The sequence below is a fragment of the Geospiza fortis genome, unplaced genomic scaffold, assembly GCF_000277835.1.
Source record: "Geospiza fortis unplaced genomic scaffold, GeoFor_1.0 scaffold72, whole genome shotgun sequence".
NCBI classification, from domain to species: domain Eukaryota; kingdom Metazoa; phylum Chordata; class Aves; order Passeriformes; family Thraupidae; genus Geospiza; species Geospiza fortis.
Window position 1 is genome coordinate 941,864 of NW_005054338.1, and position 21,548 is coordinate 963,411.

Genomic DNA, 21,548 nt, shown 5'->3' on the forward strand with positions numbered 1-21,548 from the left:
TGAGCGGGGCGGGGAAGGGCCCGGGGGGCTCGGCAGCCCGAGGGCTGGCTCTGTCCTTCTCAGAGCGATTTTTGTAGAAAGCGTGGGGCTTATAAGCTAAAAATGTGCTGCCACAGTGGGAGAGAGGAGCGAGTGACACGTGCGGGGTTTTTGAGTTGCTGCTCTCTTGGAAACGGGAAAGGAATGGTGAGAACACGGCCGGAAAGTGCAGATGCTCTCTTGAACTGCTGGACTTGCAGTAACAACTCTTTACAGGAAATATGGTGGTCCTAAAGCTGTTCTGCACAAAGATTTGAGTGCTTCGGACTTTCAGGACGTCACAGTTGTTGCACCTTATTTAGCTTTCAACTACAATTTTAGCAGAGAGAATGGTGTTCACAAATTATTCCTGAATATGCAGCTACTTTGCTGCTCAGTCACTCTGTTTGCTGTTCAAAATATAACACAGTAAAGTACCCTTATAATTGACATTCAGACAAGGAACATTACAGGAGGAAGTTAAATAATTAAATTGTGTAAGGAGGGGCAGCTCTAAATGATTTGTTTAGCTGTGTTTCCAAGAACGTGAAAGCTTGATGTGGCTGAAATAAATTCTGTATTGTAAAAGCATCTAGTGAAGGGGATGTACTAAATGTACTCTACTGAATGGTGTGCAGGCTTCACTGATGAGTTTGACAGGTTTCTGGGCTTGTTGGTTTTGTTTGACCTCAGCAAGCTGACAGATGTAATATCAGGAACAGGTCTGGGATGTTGTTAGTGCACCCTATAAAACACCTGACATATGTTCTGTACATATTTCAGAGATCCAGTCTCTCCAAACTGGCATAGCAGAATGGGATTTGCCTCCCTACCATAACATTTTCAGCAGTGTTGAATGTCCTTTCCCCCTAAAGTGTCTTGTTTCTGCAAATTTTTGTCTGATTTGTCAATTCCTGCCCATCCCCTTTTATGGTTTTGTATTTAAACAAGATTATTGTGCTAGGGCTTAGCTGCTCTCTGCTTTTCACTCTTGAATAAGTTCTGTTCATCTCATGAATCCCATCTGAATGCTCTGGGCCTTATATAGGCTCAAGAGCAATTTTGTGACAATTTGCAAAGATAATCTTTATGTAATGGGATGGGAATTGCTCTGTGGAGGTGTTCAGGCACTGAAAATGTTACATTTATGTCATTTGACACAATTACAATGGCACATTTGTTCACTGAGCTGTTACATTTTGCTTTCTAGAAATTTGTGTGGCTCTATTCTCAAAGTGAGCTTTGTTCAGACTTGCTCGTGGGTTGAGGGCACCACAGCCCACTGCATGTGAAGTTGGTTTTTTTTAATGATTTTGTATTCTTCAGAGCTTGATTTTAATACTTGTAACAGTTTTAATCATCTTGTTCTTTTTAGAAACTTCTCTACTCTTCATACACTCAGCTCTCCCATGGAGAAGCTATTCTCAGGTTCTTGAGGATAATGGAATATAAATGTTTAAAGAGTAGCTGTTGTCTCTGCTTTGGATGAAACCTGACCTGTTTCTGATACTGAGTGACAGCAGACCCATGCAAAGGCATCCTTGAAATGAGCTTCAGAATATCAGGAGGAGTTCAGTTCCTACCTCTATAAATTATCTAAGCCATCACAGTTGAGCAGGATTGCTATGATCTTTAATTATTCACTTTTTGCCATCATTTAAAGTTACCTAAGTTTGAGGGTAGCTATAATTTAAAATATGAAGGGAAGTTTGAGATACAAGCTCTGGGATACCTGTTGTGGTAATTCTCAAAAAGAGAAATATTCTGTTTCTTTCTGCTTGAAGAGTGGAAAGTGAGATTGTGGAATGATGGAAGTACTTGGTACTTCTATTTAAATTAGTGACATTTACTAGATATCACTGCCAGTTCCTCAAAATACTCACTAGAGAGCCCCAGCTTCCTTGCTCTGGGATCTTTTTGTGCAAAAGAAATTGACACTTAAATGAATACACTTAGCAGGGATGTTCTTTGTTTGCTTTTAATGCTTTATCCTGTTATATTCTTGTAAGTTTTACTCATGCTTGAAATTGATCCTTATTCTCTGTCAGTCAGCAGGGCTGTGGCACGTTGGTGAGACAGGCACTGAAATTTTGTAGCTGGATGTGTCTTGTTCCTCGAACTTACAAGTTTCCTTCTGTTCTGTGGCCTGGCAGTATTATTTGGGATAAGCAGTGTGTGGTGGCTGCCCAGATCTGTAAGAGGGGGGTAGATGAAGTGTGTGAGGATGGAAAAGGGAAAGATAACAAGACTGAACATAACACAATGAACAGGAGGCTGCTGCCTTCTTTCTACAGAGTGCCTAACTAATTTTTTTGTCCCTTTTTTTTTTCTTTCTAGGAGTGACAAGAAAGACCTTGGCTCTGCAGTCTCTCTGCCAGTCTCCTTGGGTTGCTCTGGCCTGCCCACATCATTCCTGCAGCTTTGGTGGCTCTGGATGGCTGGTGAAGAGGGATGTTCAATCTAATGGCCAATTGCTGCAACTGGTTGAAACGGTGGAGGGAACCTGTCAGGTAAACATGGGAAAGTATTTTACATTCCTCACCTTCCCAGATTGTGTTTTATTCGTTGTTTCCTATTTGATCATGTCCAGCCTCTCACCCAGCAGCACCCCCAAGTTCTTTCTTCCCAGGGCTCTTCTCCATGTGCTGATACCCTGACCCAGTACCTTGTACTTGGTCTTACTAAACCTCCTGATATTCTCATGGGCCACTTCTTGAGCTTGTGCAGTTCCCTCTGGATGGCTTCCCATCCTCCATGTGTGTCAGCCTCACCACTCACCTGCTAACTTGCTGAGGATGCCCTCAGCACCTTTTCTGTCTCATTCATGGAGATGTTCAATAGCACTGGTCCCAGTATGGACCTCTGAGGGGCACTGCTGGTCACTGGTGTCCACTGGGACCCCGAGCTGTCACCACTACCATCTCAGGCTGTGACTGTCCCAGCAGTTCCTTATCTACCAGCAGTCCACCCACAGAATCCATCTCTCCAATTTGGACAGAACTCATGGTAAATTATATCTGTAATCCTTCCTTTGTCCTCTGCTCTGGCCACTCCATCACAGAAAGCTTCTAAGCTGTTCAAAGTAAAGTTTGTTTGGTTTTTGCCTTACTATTCCAGCTTCTGCATTTTGAGATTCTAAAGTATAATTTAATTTTTGGCTTCTTTTCTCAGAGGTTTCTTGCTCTTCTGAAAGAACTTTTATAAATTATACTTCATGTTTGATAGTATTACAGTTTCAAGTTTGCAAATAACTTTTTTTTTAGAATTCCTTCACTTAAGGGAGCATAAAATTGAGCAAATTGACTTGAGCACTGAGCCTTTGTGAACAGGAGGAAGAACTAAGCTATACACACATAAATATGGTTTTCCTGTGTGTTTTAAAATCCTATCCTGGGAAAATATTAACCTGTATACCAGTTTGCTAATAAATTGTGCATTCCTAGCACCACTGGTTTGCACATTTACAGTTTAGAAACAAAGGCTTGGCAGGTCCCACATATTTCCAGCACTGGTGTTGTCTACACAGGTGTTGTTCACTGTGTGTTGTTGTTCAGACACACTGATGGAGACAGAAATAATTATCTAATACAGGAAGAACTCTGAGGCAGAGAGATGGTAAAAATACAGGGGAATGGAACTGCAATTACAGAAATTGCTAAAGGGACCATGACCACACCAAATAAAATTTACAGTACTGTGAAATTAAATTGCAACAGGCAAGTATCAAGTTGAAAGCAGAATCATTGTCTCACATGAAACTTAGACCATGATAGGAGACTTTTCATTTCCTCCCTTCTTCTGCTGTTCTGTCTAATCAGATCACTGGACATATTAAACACCATACACACAACAGTGCCTTGGTATTTTGAAACCTCTTCTATTATTTTGTGGTAAATTTGCTGTGCATATGTTTAAAAAAAATAGAGTGAATGGTGTGTAGCTAGAGGAAAAAAAAATCTTTCTGTTTTCTTTTCTCCTTATGGAGGAAGGTGACACTAATAATGGTGGGTCTTGATAATGCTGGGAAAACTGCTACAGTCCGAGGAATTCAAGGAGGTAAGTGATTACTTTATCATCCAAACGGAGCACTGAGAGTATCATTCCTAATTTTTCTGTCATTTAAATCTGAAAATATTGCTTCATATCTTAATGTATCTCTTCCTCCCATCTTGTTGAAAGAAAATGTTGGTGGTTGTACCATCCAAATCCCATATTCATCACATCTTAATAAAAACTCTACAATGGACAATACAATCAGTGGACTTGATTTTTTTTCTAATTTTTCCTTGTGTGCATATGCTGAAGTTGCTTTCAGGTGACCATTCCAGTAATGTGCATACAGCAGTAAACTTTATGTAAAAATCAGTGTTGTAAGTAAGTATATATAAGGTCTAAAAGGAGGAAATTGGTATGTGTAACATTAAGGATGGTTCTAGTGTTACGTATTTTTATCATTATTTGTAATCAGAAAATGATGATAAATAAAATTGCCACTATGAGACCACTCAATTTTGAAGGGTACTTTGCCCTGGCACATGCAAGCAGGATATAATTTGAGATAAAACTTATGAAAATAAAAATTCTGTATTTTTTTTCCCTCAACTTGTGGGATTGTCTTTCTAAATAACTTTCATCTTGTGCAAGAACAAGTGTTTACTTAGTAGTGTTTTGGCAGACTTGGAGACTCCACCTCGAGTTTGTTTACTTGTGTTATGTAAGTTACCAGACTTGCTACAGCACAAATAAAATCATGAGTATTCTCTCCTATTCCTCCATCTCCATCTTTGCCCTAAAAATAGGAGTGTTTCATTATTTAGCCTTCCATTCTATTTGAAAACCACCTTTACTATCTTTACCCTCTGAATGTAACAGTTATCTCTAAAATTCCTATTTTTCAGGGGGAAAAAAAGAGATAAAGATGGGTATTTCTAAAGGGAAACTCAAGGAAAAGATAATTCTGATTTCCTTGAGTTTTCCCCAGGGCTTAAATGTCCTGAATGCCCATCTTGGCTGTCTTAAGGGTAGGAGCAGAAGGCTGGTGGGGACTTCGTTTCTGCACTGCTCTTCAGAGCTCAGTGCTTTTAGCCAGGCATTCATTTTATTCCTCTCAACAAGCTGAATTTTCCATGTTTGTCCTGCCTTGTGCTCCCCAGCTGCATAAAACAGAGATCCAATTATCTCAGCCCTGCAGGCACAGCTTAGTGGTGTGAGGCGAGGCCAGGCTTCCTTTGCCCTCAGGAAAGGGAGACGGCAAGCAAAAGTATTAAACAGAAATCTGTCATTTTTTAGCATATTGCATGGCAAATTAGAAAAAAGCAGCAAATAAAAATAAGCAAACAAACAAAGGCTAAAACCTGACCTTGAATAAATGGAATCAAATAATTTACATCTCAGAAGAAGATGGTTTCAGTCATTTTGTCTCAGCCCTTGGTTTGAACTTCTGAAGCTGTTTTGGCAGCCATGAAGGATAAAATATAAATTTGGCAGAGCACAAGGGTTCCTGGGTCATAGTGCATTAACTGGTTTGGTTGTTTTCCTTCTCAAAGTTGAATTACTACCATGGAAATGAGTGGAAGTGAAAATACAGTACAGTAACCACCACTGCAATGGAACTGTGGTGTGAAATATTAAAATCTGCCTTTTGGGCCCCTCTCTTTTCTTCCCCCTTCCCACTCCCTCAGTGCTCTTATCTAAATTAATGTAAAGTAACTAGTTGAGAGACTAATTAATTTGAAATTCCCTGAGGAGAGGGGAAATCTTCATGTAAGCAAAAATGTGGTCAGCAATATTTAACAAGGAGGTTTCACTCCGTGTTTTTAAAATGTGAATTTTGCTATGCAAATCCCACTATAAAATCCTCTTTAAACTGAAGGTTTTCTTCTTTGACAGAGTCTCCTGAAGATGTGGCTCCAACAGTTGGGTTTTCCAAAATTAATCTTAAACAGGGACGCTTTGAAGTCACCATCTTTGATTTAGGAGGTGGAAAACGAATCCGGAGTATCTGGAGGAATTATTATGCTGAGTCCTACGGTGTCATATTTGTGGTGGATTCCAGTGACATTGAAAGAATGGAAGAAACAAAACAAGCCATGACAGAAGTGTTAAAAAGCCCTAAGATATCAGGAAAACCTGTGTTAGTGTAAGTAGCATAATCAATGTTCTCCTAATAATCTGAAATTGGGTGAATTTAGACCTAAAGAACTATTTCTGTAACTAATACTGCTGTAACTTTAGCACTAACCAATACTGCAATTAGTTTTATGGTTTTATGTTTTATTTTATCCTTCTCAGGGATATTTATTTCTCTCCTCTTTCATTTGCCATAGAAAAATAAAAAGGTGGGATTTTTTAACACTTTAAAATTCTAATGTTACTTGAAATACTAGGTTAAAAGGCTTTACAAATTTTGCATGGCAACATGATGCAAAAATGTTATTGCTACTTACGCCTACATCAATTAATTAAATGGTAAATGGTTGATTATACTCAGCAATAGGGTGATCTCTCAGCAATAAATGTCTTATTTACTTAATTCATGGTGCCGCTGATATATGATCAACAAAATCTCATTAAAGGAGGCTTGCTTTAGTTGTATTAGGCACCTGCTTTTTTCTCTGTTTAGTAGAGAAAATTGTTTGTAAAATATAGGAAAGAATATATTTTTTGTAAAAATATTGGAAAGAACATTTTTTTTTAAATTCCACACCAAAAATATTTGCTAACAAATAAGCTTTTGAAGCTAAAAAATAAACTCTGAAAGTTTAAAACAGTTTGTCAAGTCAGTATCTTTATGTCTGGTGAGCATAAGACCTCCATAATGCATAAATTGCACAACATCCCTTTGCTATCATAAAGAATCTGTACAGGTAAGAGGAGAGACCTCTTATTTTTAAGAAACAGTGATGCTCTGCTGGTTTGAAGCTGAGCCTGGCTAATTGTGTTTATGAAGTGGAGGGTAGTTCAGCAAAGTAATGGTGTATATGTTGAAAATAGATTAGATTTTACCTTTCATTGCTCTGCATGTTACTGGCACAGACAAAGCAATAAAGCCAGCCTAGTTTAACTCAAATGAAAATGCAGCTGGGACTGTGGAAAGCTGTGCTGTGTTTTTTAATTAAATACAACTTTATGGGGAGAGTTCGTTGTATTTTGGTTTTGTTGGTTTTTTTTGGTTTTTTTTTTTGGTAGAAATCTTTATAATCATATAATGGAGTTATATTTGTGTGGCTGACTGGAGCTGCAGAGAACTCACTCGCTTCCCTGGATCTTGATACTGCTTTTTGATCCTTATCAGTAGCTAATCAGAAGGCAGAGTGTATTTATTAATTGCTCTAATGGTGAATAAACCAAGTTTGTTGATGTTACTACCTTTTATTCGATTAAACTTCAAGGCTTTGATCAGAATTTGCTTTTGGAGTATCCCAGTTCTGTGGACGGACCCCATAGTCCTTTGGTTTATGCTCCTGTGTGAGCCTGCCTCTTGAGTTAAGAACTCTCTCCTGTATTCTCAGATTTCCAAATTTATGCTGAAAATTAGCCTTTTAAAATATTATATTAATTTTAATGTTCAGATTTTGTTTGTGAGCTTTTTGGTTTTGTTGGTTTTTTTAAAAAGAGATACTTGCTACCCATGTAGCAAGAAGTTCCCCAATACCTTGCTACATTTTTAAATTAGTGCATTTCAATTTATGCAGAACAGGCTGAATTGCACAATGTGGACATAAAATTGGTGCTAAATACTCTTTTCTCATATTCCCATATTTCTCTAAGATATCTGATGTTCAGTGTGATGTTTTCTACAAATTTTAATTGCTGCTCTCCCATGCTGTTATTTATTGCTGCCTGTGGAGGTGTCAGAGAATCATTTTAAGACAGTTTTCCTCAAATGTGATAGTATTGTCTTTTACTGTCTCTTGGTATAAATTACTTAGAGATGTTAAACTTGTCATTTGGGTTTTTTACTGTTCAGTGTTGTCACCTAATTTATGTTTATGGGTAAATTCTTCTGGCAGCATCCTCAAGACTTATATACAAGCTTAAATTTTCTTCACTTAGGATTATTTTTGTCCTTTCTTTTATCAGAAAGGAGCACACAGACATCATATTATGCAGGCAAATGCTAGTTTTGTTTGGGATTAGTTGTGTTTGTTTGGAGTCTTTGTTTTGGTTGTGGGTTTTTTTTATTTAAGTTGACATGGAGCATGTGCAGGAGGAAATGCAATTCCATGTGCTGTGACTGATATTTTATACCAAGGAGATCTTTGGGCAGGTATTTTGTTAGGAGAAAGCTACTTTCTACCTGTTATTTTGGTGATAAGGGATTACAGTTATTAATGTTTCACTCTTCTTCATAGAACCCTTGCAGCTGGGCTTTAATTTGTTTGGTTTTCTGCATATTTATGTAACTACTGAAAACACTGCAAAGTTACTTTAGTGATTACTGCAAATTTTTACTGCTAATAATTTTGAATGCTCAATTCAAAATTCAAATCAAATTCAATATAAACTGTAGTTCATACTATTATTTCATACTACTTATTTTCAGTTAATAGTACCCCCTTATCAAGGAAGAGTTTTCACAAGTCTTTCTCACTTCCCAGGTCCCCTTCAGTATGTTTTATCTGTTTTGCCTGTTTCTAACCAATTTACATCTGGAAATGACTTATTCAGGCAGCTGTTTTCCTAAGTATTAAAACTTGAATTTTGAAATCTTGAGTTTTATTCCACTATTGGAAGTACAGCTCTTGTTTATTGGCTAATTTCTACTCTGCCCTTGTTGGAACACAAAGGTATTTTTAATATATGCAGTTAAAGGGAGAGTATTTAGTGAAATAGTTTCAGAGATGTCATCTAAGTTTATTTTTGGTGCTACTGTGTAAATAGTATTTTTTACTTTATGGTTCAGACCTTTGATTGTGTTTTGATAGCAGTTAATTTCAGTTGCAGTTTTACTCTGGGATGGAAGGAATCCAACTTTTCTAAATACCACAATGTGAAAATGACTTTGATAGTAGATTTTTTTCCCTGCTACATGCAGCTAGACATCCACTTCACTTAGTGTCCTGCTGAATTGCAGTGCAGTTTTTTCTTCCTTCTCTGACTATCCAAATTAAGTGTCTTTGCACAGCACAGAGCAGTTCAGGAATATATTTCTGGTTTGCTGTTTGGTTTTAGTGTGGAATTTTTTTTAAATTTTTTCTTGGAAATAACTTTTTTGTCTCAGTTACATTGCTATTGCTGTTCAATTGCATGGAGAGCAATTTCTCACTCAGTTCCAAAAGAAGCTGGTTGCAGGAGGTTCCTTCCAACCTAAATCATTCTCTGGTTCAAGATTATGGGGTAGGAGTAGGGGGTGTAAGGAATGGAGTTCTATTTTTTATTCTATTTTTTCGTTAATTTTTGTTCCTGCAACGAGATGCAAATGTGACTGTGTATTTAGGTAGGATAGGCAGCATTAAGAATGTGCCTTGTGAGTGTGTAATTAAGGATCATATTCCCTATCCTGGTAGGGCTCTGCCTGTCAATTTATGGAAAGTTTATGAACTTTTCCTATAGATGTAGTATTGAAACATTCCTGATAAGTTTTCTGACCTATTTTTTGCTTTAGGCATCCCATTCTGGATTGTTACTAATGGTGTCTGCTTTATGTGTGGAGATCTGTTTTGTAGAATTTTAGATTCCCAGGGAAAAGAAACATTTAGAATTTGAGCAAGTAAATATAAATGCTAACAAAACCACAAGGCAATTAAAAATACTTATTATTATTTCATGAAAAGTAAGTAAAACATTTCTATGAATCCTGTCTTTGAGGTTAACAATATTTTCAATGCCTCCCAACAGCACAGGGAGTTTGTTGCCACACTGTTTTAGTTTGAAGAACCAAACTAAACTTTAGAACTTCTAAACTTTGAAGAAGTTTACAAGAACCAAAAAAAAAAGTTAATTTTATCCTTTGAGCCTTTCCTCTAGTTCACGCGTTTCTGTGAAAACCATAAAATTCTTTATTCTGTCTTGAAAAACGGATGCAGTTTTTCCTGAGAGCTCTGCTGAAGGGAAAATGGGAAGTGAAGCAGTTAAGGGATCCCAAGAGTGCTTTCCAAGATCAGTTTAGTGTGGAGGAACCACTGGTATTTTAAGCAGTTCATTCCTGGTGTCATCTGAAGCATGGACAACACCAGCAGCAAATTGCTTTGCAAGGGTTTCTTCTTTTATACCTGACTGCAAGCCCAAACTTTTCTTTAGACGCTTGAGTATATTCTTGAGCGTTGTTCATGTAGATTTCTATGTTGTTGATCATTTGCCCTTGCTCCTCCACCAGAAGTGAAATCTGGATAAAGAGTTCTTTCACATCTTTGATCTGGTTCTCCAGATTGACCAGTTCTTTGTGTCTCTGCTCAATCTCTGACAGCTGAGCTTTAGTAATCTTGACTTCAGTGAGCAGATTTTCATTGAAAATCTCCCATTTTCCTTGCTGGAGCATGTCATTGACCTCCTCCTCAGACACCTCTTTGCCAGCCACCTCGAGCTGGCGGAGGATGAAGGTCCTGCACTTGTCCTGCTTGGCGGTGATGGCCTCGTTGTAGGCGAGCATGGCCTGCAGGTAGCGGTGGGACAGGAAGGCGTGCTGGGCCGCCAGGATCCTCACCGTGGCTCGGGCTGGCCCCTGCTCATTCTCAGCTCTCCTCACTGTTTTGGACAGCTCATCCAAACCTCTGCGTACGTGTTCTGCTTGCAGTTTGATTTCCCTGGCTATGTTAGATTCCTTTTTGAGAACGCTGAATCTTCTCATTGAAGACACAAGGCTTTTTTGTTGTTGGCTGAATTTATTGACTTCTTCCACCAGATTATTAATTTCATTCTGAAGCTTCTGGATTTCGTGCAAGTGCCTTTCAGTTATGGGCTCTTTTTCATAAATAATGGCCTGCTGTTCAAACTCCTCCTGCTCCTCTTCTTGTACAGTTGCACCATTGTTTTCCCCACCCATCTGTAGTTCCTTAGCCCTCAGTCTGAGCTCTTGCAGACGATCTCTCATGGTTTTTGTGGTCAGGATTCTTTCCTGCTTTTTTTTTTCTCCCCTCTTGCAACACAGGAAGTTAATTCCAGTATTTTTTTTGTTTGGTTTGTTTCATTTCACTGTAATCAAAATGTAACAACAATCAATGTTAGTGATTATATGTACATATGAAAAGTAGATTTGGAGAATAGAGCTACTTCCCTCTGCACCAAAGTAAAAGTAGCTATCAGTTGGAATGGGGGGTATTCTGAAGAAGTAGTGATTTGTAGCCCAAGGCCATTTATGTGTATATTTGTGATGCAGCACACAGAACTGAGACCAGAGAAGTGTGGGAGGGTAGAATGTAAGAAAATAAAGATAGTGCAGAAGGAAATTTCACCCCTGAGGGGTTGCAGCTGTACTAATTGCCAAAGATTAGGAACAGGCCTGCCCTTAACAGGCCACAGCTGTGTCTAGTAAGGATGAATGCTGTAAAGGAGTGGGTTAGCTGGGAGAAGAGAGTTGGGGTTTGTTGGCTGCGTTGTGAAGAAGAAGGAGTCTGTGCTGTGAGGAGATGCCCATGAGAAATCACCAAGGTAATTTTTGCAATAAAATGACAACAGAGAAGACTTTTATTTTGGGGAGGAAGAGAGAAGTAACTCCAATTATTTTATCGCTACTCTTTCCTTGATGAAAACTAATCAACCTATAAATCTTTTTGGAAATAGAAGTGAGTGTGGCTGTTCCACTTTTGGATTCTCAGTAGGAAATCTTTCAGTTTTTGAGATTATGAAACAGACTTTGTAACGAATCAGCATTCTGGCATGAATTTAGATTATTAACTGGCCGCACAAAAACATTTCTCCATTTTTCTTGCCTGGGGAGTTAGATGGTAACTGAAGCAGTTAGCTAAAACAGAACAGAACTCTCATCATTTCAGAACTCTAATAATTTAGCATGAAAATAAATTATTTTTTTTTATGTTTGAGTTTTTATGGAGTTGAATCTATATCACTAATGTTGCAGCATGAAGATTTTCAAAGCCTTTCTGAATTACTGTTATCCACTCTTACTCTGTCATTTATGTTCTTCATAAAATTGATGCAAATGTGCATTGTGACCCACAGTGAGTTATAATTCAGTACTGATACCTGTTTAACAGAAAGCAGATACAGTTTTGTTTTGCTCCCTAGCTGTTGTGCAAGCTTTACTGGAGAGATAATTAAGAACAAGATATTTAAAACACACCCAATGGAAACTAAGTTCAGCTATTTTTAATCATAGGGAAGAAGGTATTTTTCTCAAACTCTACATAAATTATTTCCTTGGACTGTGACCAAGAATGAGAGCTTTCAGTAAGAAGTAACATGCTCAGGACTAAAGATTATGGGATTTTTACTTGGGGTCTTCTAGTTCAATCAGATGTGTGTCTTTCAAGGGGCTGTTCAAGCATTAAGGTTAAACAGCACAGTGGGATCTTTTGGCTGTTTCAGAGCTTTTAGGGCTGTTTTCTGAAATAGTAGCATTAAATAGGTGCAACTCTTATTAAACCCTGATTCTACAGATTTTATTTTTTCTTAGCAAGCAAATGTAGGATTTCTTAATAGTATCCAAAAGATGCATTTTTAGAAACTACAAACGGATTTCTTAATAGTATCCAAAAGATGCATTTTTAGAAACTACAAACGGTAGTTTCTATCCGGTAACCTGTCAATATGCAAATGATTTTCTTGTATTTGAAGAGTTCCAAATGATACTGCTGTGGTATCTCTGCTCCCCTATGCATATTTGAAGTCTCTGAATAGATTTTTGTGTAAGTCATGGAGTTGAGCAGTGTGGACATGTCTTCACAGACTTAAATCTGGCTTTCTGCAGGAGGATTAGCTGAAAAACAAAACCTGAAATGCTTCAGAGGTCAGTCATAAGAAAGAATGTTGATATTCTACCCTAGTGTGAATTTTCCTTACTGCTTTTTTTTTCCCCTAAATGCCTTAATATTTGAATTTAGTATTTGTTGATTCACTTCAAGAGAAGACTTGTGATCAGACAAGTTTGCAAGTTATTTACTGGGGAGCGTTATTCTCATCTGACAAAAATGCAAAATGTGTTCATTTCATGACAGTAATGCTTCTCCATTGCTGAACTTTTCAGTGGATGTCCCCATGGCAGAAGTCAGGCAGTTTCTGCCAGATAACATTCTTCAGGAATGTTCCAGAGCTGCTTGGCACCACCAACAGGGAAAGTTCAGCCTGGGGCATGTGAAAGGACCCAGGGCTGCTAAACAGGGCTTCAGAGAAGTGACCTGAAAATCTGTTCTAGTTCTGCCTCACACATCTGCTGACCCATGTTAGTTTAGCAGGGCTGGGCAAACCTGGGATTACAAGCAAGTTCTAAGGGCACCATTAATGCTCATGCTGTGAGGTGACAAGAATTTCTTGTGTCCAAGAGAATTGGTGCATTGCTCTTGAAGTAGCTGTGTTCCTTGGGGCTGGAGGGAGGAACCTCACAGAGCTGCAAAACAAATCTGGAAATATTATTAAATATCAGAGAAGTGAGCAGAAAATACTGGAGATTTTTTTTTTCTTGTTTAAAGATTAGTCTCACAAAAGACTGGAACGTAAGCAATTGAATCTTAGTTTTGTATCTTCTCTACTGTTGGGCTTGCCTTCAAAGCCTGCTACTGAACAGGCTTGCCAATGATTGTGCTTGATTATACTGGCAATTGGAACACATGCTGGTTTCAAAGAAATGAGGATGTCTTCATGATAGAGATAACCTTGGAAATTGTTGGCTTGGTTTCTTGAGTGTTCCACAACAAGCTCTGTTCATTTACTGAGTCCTTGTTTTGTCCTATGTGTTTGTATATAGGGGCGCATCCTGTTTTTCTTTTGATTGAGATGAAAGCACTTCACTTTCCTTGAAGTTTTTTGTCAGTAAAGAGAGAAAATGCCCATTCTTTAGAGTGGAGTAAATGGAATATGTGGACTGAAAGCACTCCAGTGACTTAGTATGGCCCCTACATTCACTGCCCAATGCAGTTATAATGCAAAACCCTTGGTAATTAAGTTTGTTCTTCTTGAAGCATCTTTATCTATAGCCATCTATAGTTGGCAAGTTCAGAAATGCAGTTTTCACATCCTTGTCAAATATATTTTAAGGGTATTGCAAGAGTCTTTGCTTTCTGATAACCTGACTGTGTTGCTTCTCAGAAACAGGGTTATGTGAATCTCACAGTTTAAATGCCAAAAGTCACGCTTCCCCATGTGTGACTGGAGAAGTCTTGATAAAGACAATTACCTCAGCACACTGACTAGGGGAATAATAGATCCTGGTAGCTGGACCACCATTAGAATCTGTCATCATGATAAAATATGTCTAGAACTCAAAGATAATGAGTTTGACAGAAATGAAGTTTTTTATGTTATCTTCTCCATTTGAAAAGAAAAAGGCAAGTTGAAAGGTCCACTTGATTAATTGCAAAGCAACCACATAGAATGTTCTTCCACCTGTCTGATAAATGTAACAGTAGACCCAGGAAACATGGAGCCTACATCCAAAAATAAGATTTGGGCTACATAAAGTTAAAAGACATAATTAGATATGTGAAATAGGAAAGTTAATAATGTGGACTTCTCTTGTTTTTAGTTGCACTTGGATTTAATGTCTTCTAATTTGGCTTTGTTGGATTGTTTTATGTCTTCCCCAGTCCCCAAATTACTAAAGCCTCCTGTTCATTTTAATTTCTGCTTTTGTTCACTATTTCTTAGTTATTCAGCACTTTTATTAAAATGCCTGTCAGCCAAGGCTCTATTTGATCTTTGATACAATTTGCCTCCTCACCTTGATTTTAGTATCTTCTAGAGAAGAGGACTTGCAGGCAATCAAGGAACAGAATCCTCTCTTTAACAGCACTTTGATATCTGTGATCTGTGTTGTGGCTCATGCTGCCTTCTTTACCTGTGCTGAAACTGCTGGATTTTTGTTTGTTAGTGTGTTTTTTTGGTTTTGGGAGGGTTTCTTTGTTTGGGATTTTTAAAATGATTGCACCAAAAATAAGGGTAGGCTTGCTTTCCTGACCCTTAGCTATGAGCCAGTTGAGGGCGCTGGGTAGACTTTGAGGCAATGTGTCCCAAGGGAATTTCATGTTACATGTAATCCTAAACATTTTTTTAAATTATTATTTCTTATTCATTTCCAAGCTGCAATGGAATTGCATTACAGCTCTGTCATGTTGTGCCAAGAAACCCATCTAACTTTTTTCTGAGCACAATGGCAATGAGTAAATCTTGGAGTCATACTCTGGATTTTGATTACTGCTTAAGCAACAAAAAATTAGTGAGACATATATGCTATTTAAGTGGATATAGTTTAAAATCCTTACAGTAGTCTTTGGGGAAAACTGGTGTTTTGAGCTGAAATTCAGTTTGTGCTCTCTCATGTTCTCACAAGGAAAGAAGGCACTTGTTTGGTGGCGTTTTGAAATCTTGCCCTGTTACTCAGAGTTGTATCTCAGGTTACTAAAGTAGGACATCTTGCTGTAAGTTACATTTAGTTTCTCCTTTGTTTGTAAAGTTTCCTTTAACTTAAATACCTTGTAAACAAACATATTTAAACCAAGGATTATAAGACACAAGGTAGTTGGATGAAAATATCCTCTTAAGCATCTCTGTTGTAAGATAAGTCCTTGGAAAAACATACTTAAAAATAGTTGTAAGTTCAAGTTTCTGTTTGTGGAAATTATGGGAGTGGTTCAACAAGAAAATACCAAAGGCACAGAGCTTCCTCTGCCTAAAAATATGCCACAGATGAAATGATAGTGCAAAATCAGTAACAGTTTGAGCAAAGGGGATGATCACAACTCCTCTCTGGGCAATCTGTGCCAGAGCCTCCCCACCTTCACAGTAAAGAATTTTGTCCTAACATGTGATGTAAATCTTTCTTCTTGCCTTTAAAACACTTCTGCCTTGTCCTATCACTGTGTAAAACCTGCCACAAGACTTCCCCAGAGAAACCAAAATTACCAGAATGTGCAAGAATAGAAATGCTGCATTTGAAGTAATGTAGCTTTGGAATTCTCTAATTAGTGTGAAATGGATTGTGGGAGGTAGAGAAATGTGGATATTGAGTAAAACCAAGAAATTCAAATACAGTAAAGCAGACCTGAGTATTCAAAGAATTTGTAAGGTGGGGAAGAATTAGGCCCAAGTTGCTGGCAAAGTGTAGCCAAATCATGCTGCTCTGGAGTGAGTTTTCCAAGAGACATGGAGAGAGGGAGAAGACTCAAGATGTTCTTGAGCCTTTAACCACAAATCTGTAACACAGTCACGTTGTAGGAAATGTATCTGTCTTGCATTGGTGTTTTTTTATTTTTGAAGTATTTGGTTCAAAAATACAAAGACTGAATCAGCTGTAAATCTGAGCTTGTTCCCTGGAGTTTGGAAGTCTTTGGTATGATTGTGTGGCTGTAGATGTAGACTTGAGGAAAAGCACCTCCCAGCATTTCCATGTCTGCAGACATTGGCAAGAGAAGGTGAGGAGTTCATGCTTTTGCACTGACATAATTCCCAGTGAGGGTGATGGACACTGCACCTCACTGACAAAACAATGATCTCACTCTGCAAGTCACTTAGTCTGCCGCTAATTCTCTGTAATTGGTAAGAACTTCATGTTTTGATGGTGATTTTTTTCACCTATTTACCCAGAGATCTGCTGTCAGTAGTGCTCTTCAAGAATCCTCACAAATCTAGGAATAAAGTCACGATCTCCTCTGCCTAAAGACCGCTTAATTAAGGACCAAATATTGATATATTTTAAAGCAGTACTTGAAAATAAAATAGGAGCAAGAGAAAGGGCTGCAGCAGGAGAGAGTACAGGTGGAATTGTTTCCATTTAATAGGATATATAGTTTGAACTCATACTTAACAGCTTTGTATTGCTCTAAGAAGTGTGAGAAATTTGTCTTCTTGACAGTAGAAGTGCAGACTCAGAATTTGTGCTATGCACCATCTCACCTGCTTTACATTCCCATTTCATCTCTATCAGACCACAGAGCTGCCTATCACAGCCTTGGAACTCATCTGTAATAAATGTAAGGCAGGTTTTTTAAAAAAACATACAAGCAATTTGACTATACTGAATTTGCATATGGCTTGATATATCAAGGGGAAACAGAGTATAAGAAACCAATTCACTTTTATTTTTTTTAATCTTGTCCAAAAATATGTTATTATGTCACTTATTGTTACTTGTTTTGGAATTGCACATCTGGAAGCTGAACATAACTTGCTTTAGGTGAGCTCAGCCGTCGTTGGCTGCAGCCTGTTTGACTAAGAGGTGGGATTGAACTGATAGCAGAGCAATGTGTCACAAAACGTTTTCAGTAAATAGGAATATGATTCAGACCTGTGGTGAGAATGAGGCCACTTAAGAAAATGAAACTAATTATAATTGCTGTTCTTATGACCAGAATACAAAAGCTAATATGAGACTAAAGTTGCCTAGAGATATTGTAAACAGAAGGAGTTTAGAATCTTGGTTTTAACTGTTCTATTATTTAAAAGTGACCTGGAGGAACTGTCTAGGGAAAACGTTGACTTATCGAAATGTCTCCTACGGCTCCCTGAAGTTGCATGAAAGCAGGCCAATAACCTTGTAGCACTTTATTCACCTTTTTCTCGTTATAGTTTACCATAATATTCAAAGTATTGTTTTGCATGAGAATTGAAGGCATGAATTGAAATTAAGTCCCTTAATTTGAGAAAGAGCCACCTGTTAGCCATCAAAATTTACTGATAGGTTTGTCATTATTGTCAGCAACCCAGAAGGGGCAAGGGCTTGAAATGCTAAAGAAGAATGTGCTTTAAGATCTGCTAACACTTCCATTTGGAAGGCAATCTGCAAAATATCATCTGATAGAGCAGGCTCAGAACTTCATTGGGAGTTCCTTCTGTGGGCCACTGGAAGCTCTTGGTCTGTTCTTCTGTTTGTTTGTTAAAAGTATGAAGAATTATATTTTCCATGACTTCCTCAAAAACCTCGTGAACTACCAGTAATTGAAGAAGGAGGAGCAAGAAAAACAAGCAGACACTTATTTTCGCCTGTGTGTGGGTCAGGAGTTTGACTTTCACGCATGTTAATGTACGCAAAGCATAAAGAAAGTTTTTCAGGCTGCATATGCTGAGGCCTCACTTCTTTGGAATAAAACATCCTTGTGATGGCTGTCCACAGGATTGCTCAAGATAAAGGTTAATAGATGAGAGATAAAAATTCCAAAGGGAAAAATGGTAGAGCAGCATTTTTTACATAGAAGATTCACAGTAGAGTGAAGAATATGGCATCGTTCTTTCCCCTTGTTTGGACTGCTGTTAATTTCAAAGATTCTGTCTTTGTTTTCCCAGCTAATTCCATCCCTTAAAGCTAAGACTTCTTGAAGTAGTCTTAAAGACTAATCTTGATCGTAGGTAAACCATTCTCATAAAGATTCATTTTCCTATAGCTGCTTTTAATCATGGAGATTGTTCTGATGCTGTAATATTTTGACCTCAGGGATGCTTAGCTCTTCATTAATTTTGATGGACACTATGCAGTTCTGACACAAAATTTTGGGGTTGTGATCACTGATTCTAAATAAATATAACACCCAAAGTAGCATATCTGAGACATTTTTACAGATCTTGTAGTGCAAAGTAAACTTTTAACACTGGTTTGGTTTCTGTTGGGGTTTTTTTCCTCTCTTTGGTCAGTAATTGAGATGTTATAGACAGGTCAAGGAACTTCCATAGCATTCAGATTTTGTTTTTCTCTAGCAGAAGTGGCTTCTAAGAGAAATATTGTCACTGAGCTGTAGACATCAGTTGTGCCAATGCACACATAACACTCCCTTTCCACATTGTTTCCCGTGACTCTTAATGTTGAAAAGCTCTCCAGTTGCTTAGAAAAATCCCACTTGATCTAACAGCAGTAGGTGCCAACTATTTCTTGCATGAGGTACATTTGTTACAATAAGACAATTCATATATAGTTTATGTGAAACTGAAATAAGCCAAGCATGATTTTATAGATGAAAGCTTCTTACTCAGCGAACTTAATATGATAAACTAACATCCACTCTGCTGTGCTTTCAAGTATGTTTTGATATATACCTCCTGCAGGTTTTTAAACATGAAAAATTGCTATATATGAAGTTCAGCTGACTTGGAAAATTAAAATCAAGGTCTGTCTTTTAAGATAACTGATGTATTCCCTAAAGAAGGGGTTTTTTTGCATAAAACTTGCCTCAAACGCTGGTGTTCCTGTGCAAGAGCAGCAGAGCTGTGAGTCCATATTCACCCACAGAAATACCTAACTCTTTGCAAGGCAGACATATATTATTTTTATGTCTTGACACTTAGGCACATTTCCATTCTAAATCCCACTACAAAGCCTTTTTCTGATATTTGCAAATTTAGAAACATTAAGTAAGAGAAGAGTATTTACCTCTGAATCCTGTGCTGGTGGCTTTTACCCTTTATACAGGAACTCCTGAGGTTAAGCTTCAGTATAATCCCAAAAAACATTTTTCCAGAATATTCCCTAGGCAACTTGTCTTGAATAACATTCCATGAAGTATTTCCTTCATTCCTCCTGCTTCTAATTCTTCTGTCGTCGTCCAAGTGTGATCATCCTCAGGAGTGGTAGGTAGAGTGAGAGAGAAACTGCCTTTTGCAACTGCAGGAGACAGGCAAATTGATTACTTTGTGCCTGGGGAATCTGGTTGTGCCTGTTTGAAAGCCAGCCCTGCTGGGAGGCGGATCCCTCGCAGTGCCAGGAGCAGGAAGTGCCTTGCAGCAGCTCCCTTTAGGAGCTGCAAGTGGTGGAGCACTGCTCACCTTGGAAGCTCAAGTGTAACTGCAGCCTTTGCTTTCTTCTGCACCAAAGCATGGAGGGAAAAGGAATTATTGAGGGCAGGTGCATCTGTTCATAGGGATAAAAATAGCCCCTGTAGAATAATGTGGTTTACTATAGTATCTTGAAAATACTTGAAGTCTGATTAGAAGTTTGACCTAAAGTCTGAAGCAGGCAGGGGTGTCCTGTGGTAGATGGACCTCAGCAAAACCACTTCAGTTCCTGGGGAGAATAGGCAGAGAGCTGCTTTTCTGGGTACAGCGCCTCAGCCATGTTTTTGCCAGGATTGCTGCAGAGAAAGTGGAAGCTAATTGACCAGAAAGACAAATACGACACCTTTCAAGGTGTTAGAGGTTAAAAATCAGCAGCTACTGTGAGCTGTGTGATGTTAGTGTCAAACTGCCACTGAGTTATGCAGCTTACCAGCATTTCATTCTGCTTCAGCTGTGCTTTGTAGGCTGTGCAGAGCAAAAATAGTGCAAATAGTGCAGTTATTTAATCTTCAGGTGAGAGAGAAATAGGCTGTGGCAACAAGCACTGCTCAGAAATATTTCCTTCAATTAGCTCTAGATGAATTGACAGCACTGCTGAGGAATGCTTTTTGAGACTAAGAGGCAGCACAGTAGGATTTTCAGACTGTAACAAAATAGGTTACATGGGGGAGAAAAAGTGGAGGTAATTTTTTTCCAGTCTTTTAATTAACTTTTTCGCATTGCATCTCAGTTTTTCTCTGGTTTAGCTTTGGTTTCATAGCTAAATACTGAGAGGACAGGTCTTGTTCTAGTTGGTTGGTGAAAAGCAGTGCCAGAGTATTATAAACATATTGCAAATATCACAGGTTCTGTCTATGCTTTGAGCAGCAGTTTGGGAATCCCGGCACTTAATCATACAAAGTTCTCGCAGAAGTTCTCTCTTTAAGAAATGGGAATTCATTATCAAGGAAGGGCAGGGAAGAGCTTTATGCTCTTACCAGCTCTGCTGGCCAAGCCAGCAAAGTTCTAATTATCAGTAAGATGTAGGGATTTTTATCCCCAGGATGATGATGATGATAAATAAGTGAATGGTTTGGACCACAAATAGTTAAGAATGGTGAAGATTGAGAGAGACTGGACATTTGAGAAGCTGCTTTTCTATGGTCTCCTTCATAAACAAATTCTTCTTGAAAAGGAAGATGAAAGATTAGATAATGAGTCATAGCTCATGAGGGTAATGGTGACAAGGAATGTGGGGTTTTGGGCTGTAGATGCACCATAGCTTTACTTCTAATGTTTTTGATGCTGAAAAATCTCTTGGGAGTAAAATAATTAAGAATTGAAGCTCTCATACTGGGATTCTGGAGAATAGGGACAAGTAAGGTCTTTGATCAAATTAAAGTGCTGACAAGTTCTGGTAACTATGGAGTGAATTCTTACCACTGTTACTTCCCAGCAAGGAATTAACATTAATTCAAAGTACAAGCTTTGGCCTAAGTTCCCTAAAAGCCATTTGAGTTAATGATAATGACTTGAGATTTCAGGAGGAAGGCTATGATGTCTGGTTCCAAGACCTTCTGCCCTGAGCTCACGGATGCCAAATATTTGTCTTCTTATCCGAAAAATTCAATCAGAGTTCTCATGAAATGTTGCTAAATTTCAGAGGAACATTATTTTAGTGG

General features: G+C 38.3%; 2 protein-coding genes across 5 annotated transcripts in view; one reads left to right on the forward strand and one right to left on the reverse strand.

Annotated features, from left to right (window-relative positions):
* Window positions 1–2,354: 2,354 nt before the first annotated feature.
* Window positions 2,355–21,548, forward strand: part of ARL13B (ADP ribosylation factor like GTPase 13B) — a 30,987-nt gene continuing 11,793 nt past the window's right edge. For all 4 annotated transcript variants that reach the window (XM_031058107.1, XM_005422350.2, XM_031058108.1 and 1 more), the window contains exons 1-3: window positions 2,355–2,528; window positions 4,004–4,074; window positions 5,908–6,157. In XM_031058107.1, coding sequence (XP_030913967.1) covers window positions 2,470–2,528; window positions 4,004–4,074; window positions 5,908–6,157 — 380 coding nt within the window. In that variant the 5' untranslated portion in view covers window positions 2,355–2,469. The remainder of the gene's footprint in view (window positions 2,529–4,003; window positions 4,075–5,907; window positions 6,158–21,548) is intronic.
* STX19 (syntaxin 19) lies at window positions 10,034–19,701 on the reverse strand. Its single transcript, XM_005422349.1, has 2 exons — window positions 19,487–19,701; window positions 10,034–11,151 (listed from the first exon to the last, which is right to left on the reverse strand). The coding sequence occupies exon 2, from the start codon at window positions 11,048–11,050 to the stop codon at window positions 10,172–10,174; it is 879 nt and encodes a 292-aa protein (XP_005422406.1). The 5' UTR covers window positions 11,051–11,151; window positions 19,487–19,701; the 3' UTR covers window positions 10,034–10,171.